The sequence below is a fragment of the Erythrolamprus reginae genome, chromosome 1 (genome assembly GCF_031021105.1).
Source record: "Erythrolamprus reginae isolate rEryReg1 chromosome 1, rEryReg1.hap1, whole genome shotgun sequence".
In the NCBI taxonomy this organism is placed as follows: Eukaryota; Metazoa; Chordata; class Lepidosauria; order Squamata; family Dipsadidae; genus Erythrolamprus; species Erythrolamprus reginae.
Genome location: NC_091950.1, coordinates 42687429 through 42712317, shown reverse-complemented (window position 1 = coordinate 42712317; position 24889 = coordinate 42687429). Strand labels below are relative to the sequence as shown.

Below are 24889 nucleotides of genomic sequence, written 5' to 3'. Positions count from 1 at the left end.
GGGAAAGTCTAGGCAAAGTTGTGAAAATGTGTTTAATTGAGTAAAACTTCAGTCAACTCACTTCTTTACAGCAGATTCAGAACTTGCTTCAAAGCATTGGATCACATTATGTGACTTTGAAAGACTTCCTAGTCTTTCTAAGTAGTTCGCAGTTTTGGAAATTTTTCTAATGTTTCTGCAGTTGTTATAGAGAATGTTCAGTGTTGCAATTTAAAGCCTTTCTTTGAAGAACACCGGGAGAGAGTTGGGTGGTGTGATGGGTGTATTTCTCTGGTCCCTCGATTAAACTCTTTGCCTATCAGAATTCTTTTAGAGTGGAAGAACATTCAACTTCCCTGCTCTCAATTCTTTTCCTCATGCCAGTGCCTGTTTTTTTCACTTGTGCTAATGAAATCACATACTCCTATGCTGGTCAGATAACAGGGAGTTAGTTGCCTTGTTTAGCCTGTCTTCCCACCAAGGAGAATAATGATAAGATCCTCTCTAAGAATGTTGTGGTTAGCTCTGGCCCAGCTCCTGCCCCAAGGAATGTGGAGGTGGATGTGGGGGAAACAAACAAACAAACAAACAAACAAACAAAGGCAGCTCTTACTTTCTGCATTCAACTTCTTTCTCCATTTTCCACTCCACTTGGCAGCAGTCACTATCTGTTGAAGTGAGAGAAATCTGTCCAAATCTCTCAGAACCACAAATAGGCCAGTTACTTGCAGACAAGAACGTATCCCGCACGCTGCTCATTCTTTTCTCCCTGTACCCCATCCATTTTTATTTTCTGCTGTGTCTATGAGATTGTAACTCCAAGGGAAGCTTTTTGCTAATCTTAAATCTCCTGTCCTCAAAAGGCTTTTGTTTTTCATCTGAAGAATGGAGTAAAAATGCATCCAATAAGGAGAGTGGACAAGTAATGTGTAACTACTATTCTGCACCACTGGCTTTGGCTGGTATGACAAATAGTTTACTTGTCTCAGAAATGTAATTCCAATCTAACAATAGTTATACAGAACAAAACACAGTAGAAAAATAACACAGGATACTATGTGATTAAAAGCAACTTCTTGCTTTCATATATCTATCAATCTATGCTAATGTAATATAAAACACTTAAGTGAGCTCTAGTCCTCACAGAAAAATTTGGGAGCAAGGAAAAAGAGGTTGTTCCTTAATTTGGGTCTTGAAAGCCATCCACTCCTGGACATCTCAAATTTGCCAGAGCGCATATGCTGAATTCAATGCAATTTGGAGGTTTTAAAAGGAGGCAAGACAAAGAGATGCAGACACTATATTGTACTTGTTACAATGTACAAATTGTGCAACTTACAATTTGAAAATGTTTTGTTGTTTGCTAGAGATGCATTACAACTGATACTGTTTCTCCCCGCCCCCTCCAATATCAGTTGTACTGGAAACAGTGGAAAAGGTAGAAAGTGAATGCATTGGAAAAATGTTTTTTCAGATCATAAAAAAGTACTATTTACAGCCCAATATTCAACCTTATGTAATCCAAGGCACCTAAAAGATAGATTGCTGCTAGAGCTAGGTGGGCATGAATAATAACAAAAATTGCAAGGCTTGAAGCAGAGGTTGATATATTCTGTAATTAAGACAAAGAAAATATCTAAGGAAAGATTTTACTGTGGGAAAATGTCCAATATTCTAGTAAACATAATTAAACATATTCATTCACGTTTAAGCAGATATTTGATGCCAAGCCAGAGGTAGCAATAAAGAAAACACAGTTTAAAATGCAGATTGAGATATTGTTGTCATCTAAGCAGTGGTTTCAATGGTCAATTTTATTTCACCTCCTTTTCCATGCTTAAACTTCCCAACAGGGCATTGGGCCCTGCTCTGAAAAGTGTCCAAAAACTCTTTCTAGATCCAGCTTAATATGTCATTCCACACCAAGAACAAGGAGTGGCTGCTTGAGAGCTGCCCTTACTATAATGCTGCCTCTTAGCCTTGGGGTCATCTTCCTAAAGGAGGCTCACCTGGTACCTGCTTTGCTGACTTTTGGATTCCAAGCCAAGATTGTTTCCAGATGCAGCAGCATCTAAAGTGATAAATCTTTAGATGAGCTGTGGTGGTGCAGTGGTAAGAGTGCTCTGCTGCAGGCTCCTTCTGCTGACTGCTGGTGCCTGCAATTTGGCAGTTTGAATCTCATTAGGCTCAAGGTTGAGTCAGCCTCCCATCCTTCCAAGGTCAGTAAAATGAGGACCCAGATTGTTGAGGGCAATATACTGACTCTATAAATAGTGTATTGCAAAGTTTGGCATGCCGAACCTGAACCCGAACTTTTAAAAAAGTTCGGCTAAAGTTTGGGTTCAGCGTTTGGCATTTGGCTATGATGGGATTCCCTACTCTCCTCCTGGGTGGTGGCGTTTCGCGGTGTTTGGCCAAATGCCGAACCCAAACTTTGCCCGAACTTCACGCCGAACCCGAACTTTACCCGAACTTTAAAAAAAAAGTTTTAAAAAAGCCCTGCTGCTATTCAGGTTTGGGTAAAGTTTGGGTTCAGCAAACCCACCCGAACTTCACGGAAAAGTTCGGGTGAGTTCGCCGAACCCAAACTTCCTGAAGTTCACCCAACACTATCTATAGACTGTTTAGAGAGAGCTGTAAAGTACTGTGAAGTGGTATATAGATCTAAGTGCTATTGCTCTAACACAAAAGACTAAATCAGAGGTGGGTTCCTCCCAGTTTGGACCAGTTCTAAAATATCAGCAGGAACTTGGCGGCCTGGGTTGCTAGAACCGGCATCGACCTAGGCCTGCCACTCTCTTGAGCAGGTTGTCCCTGTAGCGCCATAGGTTCAGCCATCTTATTTTTAGTTTCTGTGCTAAAGAAAAAAGGACTACACATGCGCATGTACAATGCACATGCCCCATGTGACATGTCCCTGAGCGAATCGGTAGTGGGAAAAACCAGAACCCCCCCCTGGACTGAATCCTTTATCATCCTAGAATAGTGTGACCAGATGTCCCGCTTTTAGCGGGACAGTCACACTTTTTCATTATTTGTCCTGTGTCCCGCGCCCTTTGAAAAATGTCCCACTTTTTTTCCTCCCAACCAGCCCCCTTGGGAAGAAGCTGGAGGGAGGGGATTCCGAGCTCTCCGCTGCTGCCTCGCCCTCCCCGCCCCAACCCATCTTGGCCAGAAGTCTCCGTGCTTACTTCTGGCCAGCTATTCAGGGTCTTTGCTCACTGTTTCCCCTGCCCCGCTTCCTCTCCTGCCTTCGCCTCCATCTGGGCACGATCGGGGCAGGGAAGCCTGGTGGCTCCTGTGCTGCAGACGTCCCACCCATCGGCCTCTGAGTTGAAGGAGGAGTGGAAGCCCTGCCCTCTCTCTCCAGGTGAAACTGCTCTTGGGCTGGAAGTGCCTACTGAGCCCCAGGGAAGGGGCTGGGTTCGTGGGGGTGGAGGAGGGAGAGGAGAAGTGGAAGGAAGGGAGAGAAAGAAAGAAAGAGAGAGAGAAAGAAAGAAAGAAGGAGAGAGAGAAAGAGAGAAAAGTGGAAGAAATAGAGAAACAGAATGAAAAAAGAAAGAAGGAAGGAAGGAAGGAAGGAAAGAATGAAAGAAAGAAAGAAAGAAAGAATTCTTTTAGCAATTTTTTTAGCCCCCCACCCCACCCCTTGGCTCAACGGTGTCCCTCTTTCCCAATATTAAAATCTGGTCACTTTATCCTAGAATGCAGGAACAGCATAATGGATTTAAGCAACAGGCAGATTCAACTGAATATACTTGAAAAACAAAAAGCAGAGGAACTAATTACTATACTCAAGCGCAAGTTAAATAGCTATGTCAGAGATGTTTTAATTAGGATATTTGCATTGAAGAAAAAGGTAGACTAAATGGTCTTGGATCACTGCAGTTGTCTTCCTCCTGGTTCTTGAACATTACTTCTATCTGCTGCGGTAAGGCTTTTAAATTCATTTTAACTTCTGATGGGCTGCTTCAGTGGTTTTAATTATGTATGTGTTTTTTTGTTTTGCCCTACATGCATGTTTGCTATTTTTAGAACCTCTATTTTTGGTACTATTTTGAAATTGTTTATAACCCAAAAGCCTGTATTTGCAGGTCAGCTAAAGATTAAGACATTCCATTTAAACAATATGTAAAGCTTGGTTGGTTGTAACCTTATGTTTTGGTTTTTATTTCTGTTTAACATGCTTGAGAAAGCAAAGTATTTGGACATATTGCTTTTCCTAAACATTTTTTTTTGAGTCAGATATCAAAGCGGGGCTTCAAAGGAGAAGACCCAAGGCAATTACAATTAATAAAGCTTTATTAGTTAAATCCCAATATTTACGCCATCAGAAAAGTTCCTACCCAAATGCTTGCAGTGAGCCAAGTTACAGGGAGAAAATTCTATGGAAGAAGCTCACAAAAGAGGTTAATTTCATTGGGCAAGTTATTTATTCATTGGATTTATATGCCACCCCTCTCCGAAGACTTGGGGCAGCTCACAACATATAAAAAACCAATAAAAAATTAATAATAATAATAATAATAATAATAATAATAATAATAATTTATTAGATTTATATGCTGCCCCTCTCCGAGGACTCAAATGCAAATTTAAATTTAAAACTAACTAATCTAAAACTCGAGTTTCCATTCAAACAATCAAACATACATTTCATTCATCAGCCAGGGGGATAGAATCTAATAGCCCCCAGCCTGATGGCACAAATGGATCTTCAGACTCTTGTGGAAGGCAAGGAAGGTGTGGGGGTGTGTGTGTGTGTGCAAATCTCTTGGGGGGAGCTGGTTCCAGAGGGCCAGGCCCCCCACGGAGAAGGCTCTTTCCCTAGGCCCCGCCAGGTGACATTGTCTACTTGATGGGACCTGGAAAACCAACATGTATGCCGCCCCTCTCCGTAGACTCATCAATCATTCCCCCACTACCACCATAACCCCCAGGAATGTACAACCTTCCCTTAGGGATGCCTAAAGTTTTATCAGGTTCAACTAACCACATCCACACATAAAAGATTCGAATTGTCTACATTATATTCTACCTATAGTGCAAGAATCTTCACAGGCTGCATGCCCATCCTATGGAACAAACATATAAGGCAGTGATGGCGAACCTATGGCACAGGTGCTACAACTGGCACACAGAGCCATATCTGCTGGCATGCGAGCCATTGCCCTAGCTCAGCTCCAACATGCATGTGTGTGCCAGCCAGCTGATTTTTGGCTCACACAGAGGCCCTGGGAAGGTGTTTTGGGCTTCCAGAGAGCCTCTGGGGGGATGGGGGAGGGCATTTTTACCCTCCCCTTGCTCCAGAGAAGCCTTTGGAGTCTGGGGAGCATGAAACATAAGCCTACTGGGCCCACCAGAAGTTGGGGAACAGGCCATTTCCAGCCTCCGTGGGCCCTCCGGGGTGGCGGGGGAAGCTGTTTTCGCCCTCTCCAGGCATTGAATTATGGTGGGGGCACTCACGCTGCGTGATAGCACGCATTTATTTTATTTATTTATTTTATTTATTTAATTTTTTTTGCTGCCCTTCTCTTTAGACTCAGGGTGGCTTACAACATGTTAGCAATAGCCCTTTTTAACACAGCCAGCCTATTGCCCCCACAATCTGGGTCCTCATTTTACCCACCTCGGAAGGATGGAAGGCTGAGTCAACCTTGAGCCGGTGATGAGATTTGAACCGCTGACCTTCAGATCTACAGTCAGCTTCAGTGGCCTGCAGGACTGCACTCTACCTGCTGCGCCACCCTGGCATGCATGCTCTTTCGGCACCTGAGGAAAAAAAGGTTCGCCATCATTGATATAAGGTTACATGCAGTGATGGTCTCCTATGGGAACGGGCAGGAACGCAGTTCCGGTAGAAGAATTTGGAGCTCCACCCCAGAGCACCCAATTTGCACTGAAAGATGTTGAAACAAAATGCATAAGCCACGCCCACAGTGTGGTAGTAAAAATTTTGGTAGCCCATCACTGGTTACATGGAACTTAAGAGGGAGTCAATTCTAGGCGTCTCTTGTAGCTGTACAAGAACTCAAGGCTACCTCTCTTGACTGGGTGGGAGTTTCTCAACACGTTTAGGGATCAGCAACAGAAGATTGCATATTAGTGATAGCCCTTAGAGACCTGCAAACAGCTATCCTATCTCCATTAAAGATGCCCAACACTGCCACCTATTCCCCATGATTTTTTCCTCCAATTTTTTTCTCATCTTGGTTGATCTTTTTTGGACATACTTCACTTCCTCAGTGGCCTTCCTAAAATGCAGCGCTCAGAACCAGATGCAACATTCTGCTGTACGTGGGGTCTTGTCAAAGCAAAAGAGAAAAAAAAAGGATGACTTCTCTTGATTTTGATACCATTCTTCTCTTGATACAGCCTAGAGTGGTTGTTTGCTACATCACATTGTTGATTCATGTTCTCTGTCATCTGCATCTCTATAACTGTCTGGTTTGGTGCTGCAACCCAACAGGACCAACACAGACTTCAGAGGAAAATCAGAACTGCAGAAAAAGCAATTGCTGCCAACCTACCTTCCATTGAGGACCTGTATACTGCACGAGTCAAAAAGAGGGCGGGGAAAATATTTACTGACCCCTCACATCCTGGACACAAACTGTTTCAACTCCTACCCTCAAAACGTCGCTACAGAGCACTGCACACCAAGACAACTAGACACAAGAACAGTTTTTTCCCCCAAACACCATCACTCTACTAAACAAATAATTCCCTCAACACTGTCAGACTTTCTACTAAATCTGCACTTCTATTCTACTAGTTTTTCTCATCATTCCTATCACCCATTTCCTCCCATGTTGACTGTATGACTGTAACTTGTTGCTTATATCCTAAGATTTTATTAATATTGCTTCTTCATTGCTTATTTGACCCCTATGACAATCATTAAGTGTCGTACCACATGATTCTTGACAAATGTTTCTTTTATGTATGTTGAGAGCATATGCACTAAGACAAATTCCTTATGTGTCCAATCACACGTGGCCAATAAAATTCTATTCTATTCTATTCTATTCTATTCTATTCTATTCTTTGTGATTCACTCAGACCTTTTTCAGACATGCCACTTCCCGGTATGGTCTTCTACATTTCTACCCATGCCTTTGATCTTTCCTAACCAAATGAAATTGTACTTGTTCCCTGTTGAAACTTGCTGATTGCTGCCAATTTTTCTAGTCAATCTAGTCAATTGTCAACTGTCAGTCTTCCTGGATTTTTATACATTTCTCTATGATGTCTCCCCACTCCTCCCTGGCTGTCATCAATCACAATTTCTAATACTGATCCAGCTTGTCTATAAATATAATGAACTGCATATAGGCTAGATACAGTTTGGCACTTGGTACTTCCTTTCAGTTTGACAAAGAGTCATTGATATACACTTCTTGGGGACACTTGTTCAGCCAGCCATGTATCAATCTAAAAATGGTGACATCCAGCTAGTATTTTGCCACCTCCTCTAACAGTATTCATGCAATAGTTTGCTGAACTCAAGCTACACTATGCCCAATAAATTCTCATGGTCATCTCAGCAAAAATCAAAAATAGAACTTGAGTTGATTTAATGTGACTTGCTTTTCATAAATCCTGCTAAGTGGTGCCTTCTTTTCTAAATAATAATTTAACAAAGTTGGAAGGGACTTTGGAGATCTTCTAGTCCAATTCCCTGCTTAGGCAGCAAACCTTACCTGAGTCATAAACTGACTTCTTAGTCAGCTGAGACATGTTTTGTCCAATATCACATGCAATTGATATTGCTAATTGGACTGTATGACTCACAACAGATTCATGGTAATATGAGTGCGATTTGTGACCATGTTGGCTTCCCATAAGCAGAGTCCATGGGAAAAGATGTCAAAAGCTGTGGTCACATGAAGGATTCACTCATGCCCTCATCACCTCGAGGTTCAATTACTGCAATGCTCTCTACATGGGGCTTCCAAGATTCGCCCATGTTTCTTCAACACTCCGTGGCTTGCATTGGCTGCCAATCAGTTTCCAGTCACAATTCAAAGTGTTGGTCATGACCTTTAAAGCCCTACATGGCATTGGACCAGATTATCTCTGGAACCACCTGCTACCGCACGAATCCCAGCGACCGATAAGGTCCCACAGAGTTGGCCTTCTCCGGGTCCCGTTGACTAAACAATGTTGTTTGGCGGGCCCCAGGGGAAGAGCCTTCTCTGTGGTGGCCCCGGCCCTCTGGAACCAACTCCCCCCAGAGATTAGAATTGCCCCCACCCCTCCTGTCTTTCGTAAACTACTCAAGACTCATTTATACCGCCAGGCATGGGGGAGTTGAGATATTCCTTCCCCCTAGGCCATTACAAGTCATGCATGGTATGTTTGTGTGTATGTTTGGTTTTTATAAATAAGGGTTTTTAGCTGTTTTATTATTGGATTGTCACATGCTGTTTTTATCATTGTCTACGGAGAGGGGCAGCATACAAATCCAATAAATTATTATTATTATTATTATTATTATTATTATTATTATTATTACCTGTGCAATCTTTGTTTAACAATAGCAACTGGGATTGCCAGGAATGCCATCACTAAGTGCCACTAAATGGCATGTTCACATGTTTTTTAAAACTTATGACTATGTCGCCTAATGACAGAATTTTCAATGTTCTTTTCCTTTTGTGTTTTTGTGACTTGCTTTTGGTAATCCTGCTCTCTGCCCTTTGGTTTTTACTCACCCAGAAGTTAACATATCTTGAATATCTTTCTGATACCTCAATACAATGTCAAGAAATAAGAAAAGAATATCATGCCTTGGAGCTTTCTAATGTATCTTTCTCCAGAGTTTCTTTTTTCTTTCTTTTAAAATGAGGCAATTATTTTGGAAAAAGCAGAAGCTAAAAAAATCTTCTCTCCCCCCATCTTCTCAGCTCAACACTGGATGTGTGAAGCCAAGCAGATGGGCAGTATCTTGAACTTTAATATCTTCCCCATCCTCCCAAAGTATGGAGTGAGAAAATGAAGCAGAGTGGAATGGATAGATTCTATCAAGATTCCAGGTAACATCCAAACTAAATCAGAGTCCGAGTCAAAATATTCCTCAAAGTTCCAATTTATTTCCAGAGCCATCCTGACACCTACACAGCGAAACCTGGATTTGAGTTTCCCACTCAGTTGAAAGTTCTCATCCCCCACCCATAAATTTGTCACGTTGCCCACTCAGATTGTGCCAGTGTGCCCAGCTCTTCCTTTGCTTCCGCCCCCGGTGGATGGGCATAAGATGTCCTTGAACCACTCAAAAGCATGCTTTGTGGCTGTGGCTGTTCCCTCCTGAAATCCCCCCTCCCCAAGTTCCCATAAACATCAGGTCCTCTATAGATAATGTGGCAAGCCTATCACCAACTTCTGCCCCTGCTGGACAGATTCAAAAATTGGGAATGGTATACTGGAGAAGATTGAGAGTTTAAGTGCCAAAACCCACTGCAACAATATAGCCAAGAAGGCTTCAAGAGTTGTAAACCTAATCCTACGTAGCTTCTGCTCTGGCAATCTCACACTACTTACTAGAGCTTACAAAACTTTTGCCAGACCCATCCTAGAATACAGCTCATCTGTTTGGAACCCATATCGTATCTCAGACATTAAAGTTGCGTGCATCTGTGCCAGCCATATGCATGAGCATGCATTGAAGGTGCATGCAACCAAAACGAGTGTGTGCACTCGTATTTGCGAACTGGTAGGGAAAGTAAGTGAATGCCACCTCTGTGGCCAATCATATTTTAATTGACTGGGTTTTGCCAAAACAACTTGTGTAGTATGTTTCTGGCTCAACATGTCATGCACAACTAACAAATGGAATTCAGTGATGAAACCATGGGCGGTCCTGCCATTTGAAGAAATAGGGAGCCATCAAGATCAACCCTATTGTGAAGCAAAATAAAATAGAAGTTCTGAGTGGCAGATAGGGAATTATTCCTTACCAGCTGCCTTCCTGATCCAAAGTTAAAGCGGTCGCTGCATGATACCTAAAGCTTTTTGGAGTGACCCCAGGGGTGGGTTCCTCCTAGTTCGGACCAGATCACTTGATGCTGGTGATGTGAAAATGGCATCACAGATCCAGTTCAGGTGGTGATGGTCCATGGGCACTGCCATCTTTTTGGGAGGAATTTTTGGTGGAATTTTACGTCTTTGGATGGCTTCTCTTCTTTCTTTGCTTCTTTCTCAGCTGTGTTTCGGGCTGAATCCTGCTACGGAGCATGCACACCAATGAATTTTCCTGATGGGGTACACGTGCGTGAGCCTAGCGATGTGAACCAGTGGTGAAGGTAAGTGGAATCCACCTCTATGACAATCATTAAGTGTTGTACCACATGATTCCTGACAAATGTATTTTTTCTTTTATGTACGCTGAGAGCATATGAACCAAGACAAATTTCTTGTGTGTCCACACTTGGCTAATAAAATTCTATTCTATTCTATTCTATTCTATTTTGAGAGACCCCAATGGTTGCCTTGTAGGCTTGACATTAAAGTTTTCTCAAAGCAGCTGATCCTGAAGTAACTACCGCAGTTGAAGGGCAAGGTATCTGGGAAACTTGTTAGAAGAGTAGTAATTACTATATTTAGGAAAAGGCACATTAGAAGAAACTTTGTCGCAGGTAAGGAGCAGCAGGTGCATCTAAGGTAAGCATCAAGGACTGAATCTGTGACACTGCTGTGTTATAGTCCTTTGACAGTGATTGATTTAAAAAATGTGTGTCCACAAAAACTAAAAAGATCTGCAGTTGGCAGATCAGGGTCCACAATGGGAAAAGCCTTTCACAAAGTTGAAAGCTGCCCTACTGACAGAAAAAAATGCCATCATGCTAGAACAGGAAAGCTCAGCCTTGTCCCATCATGATAATTTTGATGGGGACCATCTCTTGCCATATACCTCCCAGAGACCTATAAGAGCACACACAGTTGGCCTCCTCCAGGTCCCATCAGACAAGCAATGCAGGTTGGCAAGACTGCAGGGGAGAGCCTTCTCTGTTGCCGCCCCAGCTCTATGGAACCAACTCCCCCCTGATGTCCATACTGCTTCCACCCTATTGGCCTTCCGTAAAGCCACGAAGACCTGGCTTTGCCGACAGGCCTGGGGGCCATGAACCAACAACAACAATGGCCAAATTGTGTGAATGTTTAGTATGCATGTTGGGTTAGTTTGTTATGTTTATTAGGGTTTTTAATTAATGGTTTTATAACTTAGTTTTATATTTGACTTCTTTTTATTGTCTTGTAGTTTATATTGTTGGAAGCCTCCCTGAGTCCTTCGGAATTGGACGTCATAGAAGTCGAATAAATAAATAAATTTTCTACTATAGAGAATTTCATTTTCTTCATTTCATTTTTAACCCTTCAACCCCTCTGCAGCCCTCAATCTTCAGAGCTTTTCTCTTGTGGTAAGTGGAAGAGGATGAATGAAAAATCTACCAACTGGTGAATTTTGGAAAGAGCAGCTTCTTTCATGGATAGCTGCTGAAGCTGCTGTGATATGAAATGACTGACTTAGTAAGCAGTGACCATGGCGATTTACTCTGTTCTGTCAGGCTTTCTGGTAGAATCCTCCCAAAAATTTACAGGTACAAATGTCAAACACACACACATTTGAAAATTCAAAACAATGTTCTTTATAATGAAAATTCACTTAAACTAAGCCCTTTTTTGGTATAGCAAAGAGCACTCGTCTCCAAACAAACTGGTAATTTATACAAGTCCCTTATCAGTTCTGTGATACTTAGCTTGCAGCTGTGAGGCAATTCAGAGTCCTTCTTTCACAAAGTGAAACACACTTTGCTCTGGTTTAGTTTCAAAGCGGGGAAAAATGAGCACACAAAAAGTCAAAGTCAGTAAAGCAGTCACGAAACACAACGATCAGATAATCCTCCACAATGGCCAAACCCACAGGCTGCTATTTATAGCAGCCTCACTAATTACCACAGCCCCACCCAACCACAGGTGGCCTCATTTTCTTTGATAATAATCTCTCAGTTGTTGTTGCCTATGCATCGCTCTCCGCATGCGTGGCTGTATCATTAACTCTTGTTCTGCATCCAAGGAGGAGCTAGATAATTGATCTCCTTCTGAGCTGTCTGCCACACTCTCCTCCTCCCTGTCACTCATGTCTTCTTGGTCAGAGGAGCCTTCATCAGCAGATTCCACAGGGGCAAAACAGGCCTGCAGCATGTGGATGTCTCCCCCACATCCACAGTCCTTGGGGCAGGAGCTGGGCCAGAGCTAACCACAACATACTCTAACTCAATGGACCCATTTTTGTATTTCATTCTAGCTTGGGTTGAGTCTTAAGTAGTCACTTCCATGTATCCTGATGTTTCTGATAAGCTGCTGTTGCATTGAGTTTCTGTAGTTTCTAACACTCCTCACCCTTCTTCTGAGTAGTCAGATTTCTCTTTCTTCAAGCATCGGAGGCCTTCCTTGAGCTGGAAACTCTCATGTATAAAACAGCTCTAAAGGAAGATGCAGTTGGCAAAGGAACAGGTGGAGCTTGGCAGGTTCTGTATTTGCTGATAATGACACGTCTTGGCACAATCTAAGGATTTATTGCCAAGTACAGTGGTACCTCTATTTAAGAAGTTTTTTAGATAAGAACCGGGTGTTCAAGAATTTTTTGCCTCTTCTCAAGAACCATTTTCTACTTACAAACCCGAGCCTCCAAAACTGTAACCGGAAAAGGCAGGGAGAAGCCTCTGTGGGGCCTCTCTAGGAATCTCACATGTGCACAAGCAAAATATCGCGAGATGATGTGCATGTGAGATTTCAACGATTGTATGCTTCTGCGCATGCGCAGAAGCAAAAAAACCCACCAAAATCTCTCTCTCATGTGTCCCCTCATGAGATTTCAGTTAATGAATAAAAGTATGTATAAATGCAGCACTTTATGCCTAAATGTCTATGGAGATTCTCAATCATCCAGGTCAGGGTTGTCCCAATGGTGTTTTTCAAGAAGCAACTGAACTTTCTGGTTTTTCTTTGAAGACATTTTGATTCTCATCCAAGAAACTGAAATTTTTTATGCCTCAAGCAGGCATCAAAAGGGTGTTCACTAATCAACTCCCAGGCCGTGGCCTGTTCAGAACTTGGTTGCAGAAGTGATAAGCAACCGTGCGCAACCGCACACAATTTCATTTGCACAATTCCATTTGCACATAATGGCAACTCACACAGAATCATCCCCTCTCCTCCCCCTCTGTCTCCCCCCTCTGTCTCCTCCCTCTGATAATCCTCCCTCTGCCAAGGATCTTGGAGTACGAATCTTTAATGATCTAAGTTTCAGAGCCAAACTGCAACAACATCGCCAAAAAGGCATTAAGAGTTGTTAATCTAATCTTGCATAGCTTCTTCTATGGTAATATTGTAGTGCTAACTGGAGCATACAAAACATTTGCTTGACCAATTCTTGAATGCAGCTCATCCGTCTGGAATCCGCATTGCATATTGGAGATTAATACAATTGAGCGAGTCCAGAAATATTTCACAAGGAGGGTCCTCCACTCATTATGCTACCAGGCTTGAAATTTTGGGCTCAGACAACGTAGAACTATGCTGCCATTGGTCTGACCTAAGTGTAATACATAAAATTGTCCCAATGGTAGCCTGGGAGAAAAATATACAAAGGGAAATCCATATAGCAGAATGGGAAAAAACATGGAACACAATAACTAAAATCACCCTATCATCAGCCTATAAAGAAAATTATTACAAACTATTTTACAGGTGGTATTTACCACCGGCAAGACTTGCCAAAATTTACCCAGCACTACAAAACATATGCTGGAAATGCAATAAAGAAAAAGGAACTTTCTTCCATATGTGGTGGTCATGCTCTAAAATTCAAAAAATTTGGGAAACAATTTACAAATGGTTAAAGGAAATTACGAAGGAGGAAATAGAGTACTCACCGGAGGGCATGCTCCTCGGAATTTGGAAAAGACCATACTCCAAATAAACCCTTTTTTTATTGACCCACATAAACACAGCTACAAGAATTGCAATAGCGCAAACATGGAAGAACGAACAGACTCCCAATGTAAATTTAATAATAGACAAGATATACACATGTGCAGAAATGGACGAGATGACAAACCTACTTAAGGGAAACAGAATCAATGAATCTAAAAGCATGTGGAGCAATTGGCACGAATGGATTCAAAGGAAAAAATTTGTATAATCTTATACAAAATAGCAGTACAAACTTAAAAAAAACAAAACGAAAATACCATTTCAATGTTCTTACTCTGTTATGCATTGCATAGCATCAAGTTAATATTATCTATATAACAACTGTAACCGGTAAAAAAGTTGGATAAGACCTGTAAATTGTATAAACAAATTGTGATATATGTATCTATAAAACAATAAAAAGATTGGAAAAAAAATACATAAAATTGTCAGCTTTTAGACAGATCAAGTTGCTATGTGTATAAATGATGAAGACAAAAAATGTCTGATAAATAAACACTTTGTGCATTCATTTCAGTTTGGCAAAATCATTGATTATCATGAAATTATTTGACTGGAATATTACTAGTTAAATTGGTTTTACATTTAAAGACTTGAGATTCAATATTTTTATTTGGGTGAGAAATCTTTAAGGTCTTTGATCTATAAATTCTGAATTTATGCTGAACTGAACTTAGGGACTTCGGTGATCACAAGTGAAGTCATTATTGCTGCACACACACACTCATACACACCTCTCCTCTTTCTGCTCTGTCATATGGTTTTTTTTAAATATTTAAATATTTTAAATTTGTCTGATTGCTTATGATTTGTTTTTTACATGTTGTGAGCCGCCCCGAGTCTTCGGAGAGGGGCGGCATACAAATCTAAGTAATAAATAAATAAATAAATAAATAAATTTTGGCTATGTATTGGTGTGCAAACCCTTGGTGCTGAATGTAACAGGTAGCAAATACCTAAAAGGCAGGTCAGATTTCAAACAAACACAGATGGCCACACTAAATGAGGTGAAATGAAAGGAAGTAATGTGCTGATAGAGACTTTTGCTCATTAATAACCATTGACATGGTTTCCACAACATCTTGAATGCAGCGAACCAGGTTTGTGATCCTGACAGTGAAGGGAGGATGGAATGGGTCAAGATGTTGAGAAAGATTGAATAACTGTGACTGCCAGCCTCATCAAAGCTACAAAATGTCTTAATTCAATAATAATAATAATAATAATAATAATAATAATAATAATAATAATAATAAATTTTATTTATCATCAAAGAGATAAATCTATTTCCCCACAGACATAGAGATGAAAGGGGATTATTTCCCTGGCCAGATTCCATAGGGCCACTAGGTGATGTTATGGACTGTATCTCCTTTTTTAGCATGTATTTTTCCTTTTACTTATCGGGACACACAGCTTTAGGTGTGCCATTTTTCTCACATGGTGAGTTTGATGGAGAGAATGGTAGATAAAGGCAATTTATCTTTAGGACTGTGGTGGGAAAAAATGGGACAGAGGTGGTGGCAATAAGAACATCCAAGCCTCTCTCCGAAGGCAGGAAACAGAGCTAAAGTTATGTGGATTTAGAGGATTTCTGATATTGTCAAATATCAAATGCAATATTGAAAGTTTCTCTAATGTGAACAAGAATCTGTCGGGTGCAAAGGATCAGGACAATCTTAAATTGCAGCACAGAAGATTTATTTAAGCCTATAAACAGGAATCTAGTCTATTAACAACATTAAACTGATGCTGGATAAGATTCAAAGGAATTCAAGGAAGGTTGGACTTGGATCATTTGTGGCAACACAAGGATTCTAAGATTATGACACATTTAACACCAGCCCCCAGCTCTGCCTGCTGTTCTCCTACATAATCTACCCTTCTTCCTTTCATTCTTTCCCCAGACTGATGATTTTGCCACAATCTGCATGATGAGCATTTCCAGAAAGTGTAAAGATGACATGTTAATTATTAAAAGTTATTAGATCACTCATCAGTTCTAATCTGAGTTAAGGATTTCGTAAAAGAGAAATGGTAGACAAAAGTTACAAATAAACATGATTCCTTTTTATTATTCTGCATTTCCCCATTACTATCACTTATTTATTTCCATTTCTTATGTTGCCTTTGCATTCAAATTCAACTTTCCATTCATTTACTTTAATTTTTGGTGTCACCAGTGTCATTTCCAAAAGAATAAAAATTGGCTGAAACCAGAACTAATTCTAGTTGTCAATTAACTGGCAAACTTCAGAATTATTCAAATTTGCATGCTACCTGTTGTGGTTAGCTCTGGCCCAGCTCCTGCCCCAAGGACTGTGGGTGTGGGGGAGACATCCACATGCTGCAGGCCTGTTTTGCTCCCGGTGGAATCTGCTGATGAAGGCTCCTCTGATCAAGAAGACATGAGTGACAGGGAGGAGGAGAGTGTGGCAGACAGCTCAGAAGGAGATCAATTATCTAGCTCCTCTTTGGATTCGGAACAAGAGTTAATGATACAGCCACGCATGCGGAGAGCGATGCATAGGCAGCAACAACTGAAAGATTATTATCAAAGAAAATGAGGCCACCTGTGGTTGGGTGGGGCTGTGGTAATTAGTGAGGCTGCTATAAATAGAAGCCTGTGGGTTTGGCCATTGTGGAGGATTATATGATCTTTGTGTTTTCGTACCTGCTTTGCTGACTTTGACCTTTGTGTGCTGATGCTTCGTTTATTTGCATTTTTGGTAGAAAGAACATTGTTTTGAATTGTCAAATGTGTGTGTGTCTGAAATTGTATCTGTGCATTTTCGGGAGGATTCTACCAGAGAGCTCGACAGAACACTACCCAAAAAAGATAAATGAGAAAAGGTAGTTTCAGCTTCTTGCATAAAATTTGGCAGCTGGGTAATCATTCTTACTTTAATTAAATCTGATTTAAATTTGATAATCATTCTAATATCCTAATTAGACCTGGAAACTTTTTCTGCCATGATCTTTGCATTTTGGGAGTAGTTGCATCCATCTGGGAAATCATGTTTTACCTAGAACATAATTTTACCTTGCTCACATTTAATCACATTTATTCCAGATTCTGTGACTCCATATAAGGGCTTTGTTAAGATAAAACCCTCTCCATAGAAACCAACAAACTGGAGATTATCCAGTGATCATTTATTAGTCCAAAACTAGGTGGTTACAACCTTTTGCATAGATGAGTCAGGAACAAAGTTAGTGAGTGATCTGATATAAAAGACTAATCAAAAGTAGCTTCGGTGCTGCCTAATTGTGAGTAGGGAACACTACCATGTTAGCTACAAAATAATATAAGGATGTCATTCAAGTAAAAGAAGAATGGGCACATTTCTTGATGTCAGCACAGCAGCTTTCAATTATACAAGCCACACAAATGCTTTACTTTTCCTAAGTATCAAGTACCCCTTGTTGGGACTGGCAATACAACAATTAAACAAGGAGGCTACTATGTGAAGCCATAACTGTGTGCTTACAATTTATTCCAGCTTTCCTTTGCTTTACAGATTTATGAAGATTTATGTGAGGATTGGTTGCAAGCAAAGTTACTTTTTCATCACCATTGTAACTGTGAACAGTCACTAATCCAGTTGCTAAACAAGAACTACATATATGGTCACTAGAAACAATAAGAAAAATAATATACAACAGCATGCTTCCCTGAATCTTTTGCTTCTGAGCTTGATTTTTATCCAGTTAGTTAGTTCAAGCACAATAAAAAGTCTTCAAAATTAATTTACACAACTTATATAAATGCACAGTGGAGAATACACAAATAAATGCAAGCATATAATTTTGGTTTTGAGTTGCAAAGTTTTTAAAGCTATTTTTTCACTTAGGACATAGAGATCCTTTTTATAAACAACAAAACTATTACTCCAGTACTTGGAAAAGGCTCCACAGATACACGGGTACAAATGATCTGACCTTTCTTCTTAGCATTGTATTATGCCACTGGAAAATTTTATTACACAAACACGCACACACACACAATCACTCTTCCAATTAGTGCATTGGTGAAATCTACCAAATAATACATAAAATTCTGAAGTTAAAAAAATGGCATCAAAATATTATTGCAATATAATGATTCCTGAATGTCTGAAATACATTGTGCTTTTGAAAGGCTATAAAATGCACTCAGTTTCATAAATATCTATTTAAATGTTGCTTTTAATAGACAACCAAATGATAAAAACCATCAAGACTGACCCGTTCCTTACGTCTCCATTGAGAATGCAGACACCTAATAATTATTTCTAGAATTACATTTGGAATTACCTATATATCTGGAATGGAGTATCAAGCTTTTATTAATTTCTCCAGGCTGGTTCAATACACTTTAATAGGAGAATCTTCATGAAAAAAAAAGTGTATAAGAACTCTCTGATATGTTAGGCTGCCAGATATGAGTATGCCACTGTTCATATAGTTGTTTCTAAGTGAATTCATTTTCTGACTTTTAGGAAACATTAGCCAAATGGATCAAGTTGATACAATGGATTAAAAAAAAAGCCCCAAAATGAATCAAGGTAGAACTAATCATGTACTTTTAGCCACTAAGTCTTTAATGAAACTCATTTATAAAGAACATTAAGTAGTTGTGGTTAATGATTAAGTACCTCTTTTTCATGCAGAATGTCCCAGGTTCACTTTTTCCCATTTCTAGGTAACAGAGGAAAGAAAGAATTTGAAATTTTGGGAACTCCTTTGATTTACTCTCTATGATCCCTTTAGCAAGAGACCACATTTAAAATCTTATCCTTTATGACAGGAGGTTGAGAACTCTTCAAGAAATGGAGAAGGAGATAGAATGAGAATAATCTTAAGACAAATGAGAGAGTTGATGGATTTATTTATTTTTATTGAAGAAATAAAAGGAAATCCTGACACTTGTACATTTGGAGGCAAGGCAGGAGTAAAAAAAAAAGAAACTTATGTCATAAATAGTCCATTGAGGCTTCAAGCCATTCCAACTAACTTGGGAACATTATATATATTACATACTATTTTGAAGACATACCATTTCTTCACTAGTGGTTTTAGCAGTAACCCAACCATCTCTGTGCCAATATATTAATGCATATAGGCTTTATAGTATTAAGCTAATAATTGTGTGATGCTCCATAAATTACTAGTAAGATATAGTTTTACTTGTAAGAAAGCATTGTGAAAACCAGCAAGTCCTCAGAAAATGCAGAAGATGAAAACTGAAAGGTGTTCTACAGTGTTACCTCTTCACTTGAATAGATCTCCCTTCAAAATATAAAGGGATATTTCTCCATATCCAGAATTTAAAATACGGAGCATACAACGAGAGTACTGTGACACACTCAGTGAAGCCTCCAAGCAGAGTCAAAAAAGGAATCTAGCCCTTCCTCCTAGGTCCTCCTACGTTTTCACTCCGAGTGGTGTTTAAAGTCATTCCACTCTGGAACATTTCGCGATGGTGGGCTAAGGATGAAGGGATTCAGGAAACAAAGAACCGTCTCTCCGATTCCTTCCAAAGGACGCTTTTCCAGCGTCTCTGCTGCTCCTTTGCAACTTTCTCCAACCGAAGCAGAAAAGAAAGTTGGCCTTTTCTTTCCTCTTCTCCTACCCACTCCATCCTCTCTATCCGAGTGAACCCAGTGGCTGCCTCCGCCCCCACCAGCTCTTCATTTCCCCGCTCGCCCTTCTCTCATTCGCCTCCACCTCTGCGTTTTCCTTCCCCCTTCCCGAAACAAACGCCCGGCTCTTATGAATTATTTAGCCTTTTCTTTCCTGGCGGAGAGCCGCACCAGCGGACGTATTCGCCTTGGCTCAACAGCCCCATCGGACACTTCGAGGCACCAGTTCAAGTCGTAAAGGGGGAGGCAGGCGGAAAGGGAGAAAGCGGGACAGCTCAGCCCCGCCTCTGGAGATCCTCCGCTTTCCGAAACCGTCCCCTTTTGTCACTTCAGCCGTTGGCCTTTCTCCTAAGAGGACCGGTGTGGTCTCTGCGCGTTGGAGCCGGCTTCTCTTTCCGGCAGGCTTTTGAGTCCCAGGCAGATGTTCAGAGAGGCTCAACGCGCGGCCACCTCGCAACCGCTCAGCCCTTCCCTGGCTCGACCAAGTGGCGCCGCCGACTCCAGATTCACCAGGAGGGAGAAGCAACGAGCGAAGGAAACGGGGAAGCGCTTGGCCAACACCAAAGCCGGCAGGCAAGTTGAGAGCTGTCCAGGGTGCTGAACTTGCTCGATGGAACCTTTGGGAATTAGACCGCTTTGAAAGCTTTCTCTCGCGCAATGATGGCATGCCAGAGTCGTTTCTCTCTTCTCGGTCTTTGACAAGCAGAAAAGTCGGACAATTCGTTTATGGTCCCCTCGCTTTTTAAGGAAACTGCTCTACACCGTTCGCAATCCCTATTACCCGCCCCTTTCCGTGTAAGAAACCTTGCGATCCAGACTCTGGTGTTGGGTTGATCCTCCGTCCAGTTTCAGCAGCAGGTTCGGGAGCGGTGGCTTCGGAAAGCAGCCTTGGTCATGTTGCCTGCCCGTTGGGGCAGTAGCGGCGGCAAGAGCGGGTCAAGAGCGCAGGCGCAATCTCCGCCGGGGCTGCAGTTTCTGAGCTGTGAGCTCAGTCTTGCCACAGTCTGGGTTTTACCAGCTGCTGGAGCGCTTCTACCATGAACTGCCTCATCAACCTTCCCACAGCTACTCCACAACACTGGGCTCAAGAGACCTTCCGAGATCCTCCCAGCCCGCCCCGCTGCAACCTCTTGGCTCCAGAGCCCAGCTCTGCAGGCACAGGAGGATGCCGGGGGGCAAAAGGGGGCTGGTGGCACCACAGAATACCTTTTTGGAGAACATTGTCAGACGCTCAAGTGGTAAGTCGCCTCTTCTTCCTCGTTTTCCCTGCAATAACGGATGGTCCAGGGGGAGAGATACCTAGGGACTGAACTGCCCATAAAGTTCTTAAAATGTTTGTAAAAACATTTTTGTACTTCTGAACTTTAATGGGATATGCCAAACGCTGAAAAAAGTGGCAAATTCTACAAAGCAGAGTTCTAATCAACACTTTTATTGTAGGGTTATCACGTTGTACTTTTAAATACGTTAAACTGTAACTTTCGAGAAGTATTATTAGGCTAGCTGTGATAGGATTTCCAACAATTCCAAGAGTCACAAGAAAGCCTCTTACTTTCTTGATAGATAATATAAATATGATGATTTTGCAGTTATCATATTCACATTGTATCTCTATTATCATTCATATTAATATAACCATAATTATACATCTTGTTTAGCCAATGGTGATTAGCAGAATATCAGTAGGAAAAACTGAAAAGGCAGATTATTCCCTGCCCCCAAGGAAACGTTTCCCAATTCATCATCTTCAGATGTCTTGTATTCAACTCACACTATCCCCATTTACTTCCATTAACCCAAGAGGACTTTATCAATGCTGTTAGAGTGGATAGCTTTAAAATACAGTACCTAAGGATGGGAAGTCTAAGGCATATGTTTTTGGGGAGGGGGTCTGGTCACTGGAGTATATGTTTTGCAAGGGTGAGAAAGAAGCAGTTTAGCAGGAAAGCTGATATACAGTAGAGTCCTGTGCATTTTTCATATTTTCATACTTCATTTTTCATGAAGTAAATCTCATTAAATTCTATGAGCTATTTCACCTAAATTCAAAGCCTTTATTGTCACGCTACATCATGTATACAACAAAACTGGTTTAGCCTATACTGGTGCTGTCCATACAAGACAACATGAACAATATTAAAAACAATCCTTGTACAAGTAGTTCGGGGGAAAACTAGTCATACATTTCCATATATGAAACTATCCACATATACTGTGGGATTACAACTAAATTTTGCATCTTATGTAAATAAAAATAAAAGCAACCAGCATTTTAATCCCCATTGGAAAAAACAAATGCTTGAAGAAAGCCTAAATCAGTTCCCCTAATTCTGAAGTAGAAATTGTTGAAAAAGTTAAAACTTACAGTGTATGGCAGTTTCACCTCTCCCTGAATTTTCTGCAAATGATAATAATTTTAAAACATATGGATTATAAGGAACTTGCCTCCAGGTTTAGATAAGTTTCACTACTTCATAATGGGTCTTTGAGTCTTTATATTTATAGCCATACTGTATCTATATTTTAATCAATCCATCTCCCTCTCTCTCCCTCTCTCTGTGTATTCACAGTTCCTTAACTGAAGAAAGTTAAATTGGGAATAAAATCTAGGTTAGAACGAAAAACAAAACTCTCTTTCCTCAAACCTCACTTTCTTTATTAGGCTATTTAAAGCAAATCTGCAAGAAACATATCTATTTATCTATGCATGTATGGGCTGGTGGTAAAACTAGTGTGTTTGTTTTGGCTTCTGGTTGAAATTACAGTTTGCACAATTATTACCTTTCATGCGTTGCGTAGTGAGAATATCAAAATAGCTATCAGCTTTTGGAAAAAAGTGCTCATAATAGATGTGTGATAATTTTTAAACAATGCACAACTATAAATATCCCATATTTTCCCCAAAGAGCATGGGACAGATTTTAACCACAGGTTTGAAAAATAGAACAGACTGAAAAAACAGTGACTAGCTTAAGTCCATCAAGTGTGCAAACATAAAATGAATTGAGAAGATGCAAATTTAGAGGTCAAATGAATACTGTAACTGAGAGCCATTTGAACCAAAAGCACCCTGTAAAAATTAACAATTTTACTGGTTATCTGATATTACTGAGGTATTTTTTTATATGTATCATTTTCCTTCCACATGTCACATTTTTGTAAACATTTAAAGTTACTCATTCTGTCCAAGAGTGTTCTAGTGCGTGTAACACCACAGTACATACTCAAGAAATCTCAAGGAAACTGTGTTCTAAAAATGTTTTTTTTTAAAAAAAGGCTGTGAGGTTTTGTCTTTAATTTCATTGTTAGGATAATTAATTCTGCATTGGTTGCCGATCGGTTTCCGGTCACAATTCAAAGTGTTGGTTATGACCTATAAAGCCCTACATGGCATCGGGCCAGAATATCTCCGGGGACCGCCTTCTGCCGCACGAATCCCAGCGACCAGTTAGGTCTCACAGAGTTGGCCTTCTCTGGGTCCTGTCAACTAAACAATGTCGTTGGGCGAGACCCAGGGGAAGAGCCTTCTCTGTGGCGGCGTCGACCCTCTGGAACCAACTCCCCCCAGATATCAGAGTTGCCCCCACCCTCCTTGTCTTTCTTAAGCTCCTTAAAACCCACTTCTGTTGTCAAGCATGGGGGAATTGAGCTTTTCCCTTCCCCCTAAGCTTATAAAATTTATGCATGGTATGTCTGTATGTATGATTGGTTTCTTAAATTAGGGTTTTTAAATTAACTTAAATATTAGATTTGTTTATATTGTCTTATTATTGTTGTTAGCCGCCTCGAATCTTCAGAGAGGGGTGGCGTACAAATCTAATAAATAAATAAATACATTCTACAAGAATGTTGATGTATACAATATTGGCAAGATATCTGGAAGTCACCCCACTTCATTTCATGTATGATTGAATATATGCCACATTGTTCCATTAAAGTAATAACAAATTGTGTGTGTGTGTGTGTGTGTTTGTGTGTGTGTTTTGATGCAAACTGGCCTAAGAAAAAGAATAATACAGGGTCCTGTATTATAAGTTTGTACTAAGGGTTGGTTAATTCCCAATTTTCCCTGGTACATGTATTTTCATGGATATGCAATTGTATTATTTTTAGTATACTTAAGATTTCTTTTATTACAGTTATATAACCCCCAAAGGAGTTTTAAAATGATTTTATGAGTCAACAGGCTCAAGCTCAACCCTGACAAAATGGACTGGCTGTGGGTTTTGCCTCCTAAGGACTGTTCCATCTGTCCATCCTTAATTCTGGGAGGGGAAACTTTAACCCCCTCAGAACGAGCCCGCAATCTGGGAGTCCTCCTAGATCCGCAGTTGAGATTAGAAAAACATTTAACTTTGCATAGGTTCGCTTAATGCACCAGTTGCGGCCCTATTTGGATAGGGAGTCACTTCTCACCATCACTCATGCCCTTATCACTTCACGGCTCAACTATTGGAACACGCTCTACATGGAGCTACTCTTAAAGAATGTTCGGAGACTACAATTAGTCCAGAATGCAGCTGTGTGAGCTATTGTGGGTGTACCCCGATCACAATTTAAGTTGTTAGTTATCACCTGTAAAGCCCTACATGGCTTAGGACCATTTATGGAACCATCTTCTGCCTCACACTTCCCAGGGGCCAAACGAACCCAGAGAATTGGCCTCTTTGGGGTCTCGTCAGCTAAGCAATGCTAACTAGAGAGCTGCAGCTCTCTCGTACTAACTCCCGCTAGAGATTCACACCGCCCCCACCCTCCTGGCCTTCCGAAAGGCCTTAAAAACATGGCTTTGCTGGTAGGCCTGGGGCTGTTGAGCAACAGCACTGCTCTGGCCAGAAGGGATGAAGGATAGATGGATGAATGTGTTTAATATTGGGGTTTTTAAGTATTGTATACTGTTTTATTGTTGTACCCACCCAGAGTCTGTCAGGAGAGGGACAGCTTGTAAATCAAATAATTAAATTAAACTAAATCATAAAAAGTGATACATTTCTGTTAAGAGATTGTTTTGTAAAACTTGGCCAGACCAATCCTGTACAATATGTAGGAGAAACTAAAAGATGAAGTTAAATTCTGCTTGGCTTAGGAGAAGTGAGCTGGCTATTTTACCTTCTTCCAACTTTTATTCATCTTTTATTGGTGTATGTACTGTATATGTATGTGTGTGTATGCAATTTTTTTAAGATCTACTTTCTCATTGTACACAGTGGAAGAAGGTTCAATCCAAAGTGGTTTTCTCCTATTCTGGGAATATAACAAATAAAGTAAACATTGCTGTAACAAACTGA

At 40.7% G+C, this 24889-nt stretch overlaps 1 protein-coding gene across 3 annotated transcripts in view; it reads left to right on the top strand.

Moving 5' to 3' along the window:
- Positions 1-20766: 20766 nt before the first annotated feature.
- KCNH5 (potassium voltage-gated channel subfamily H member 5) overlaps positions 20767-24889 on the top strand; it is a 256818-nt gene continuing 252695 nt past the window's right edge. For all 3 annotated transcript variants that reach the window (XM_070733245.1, XM_070733255.1, XM_070733236.1), the window contains exon 1: positions 20767-20839. In XM_070733245.1, the coding sequence (XP_070589346.1) occupies positions 20767-20839 (73 nt within the window). The remainder of the gene's footprint in view (positions 20840-24889) is intronic.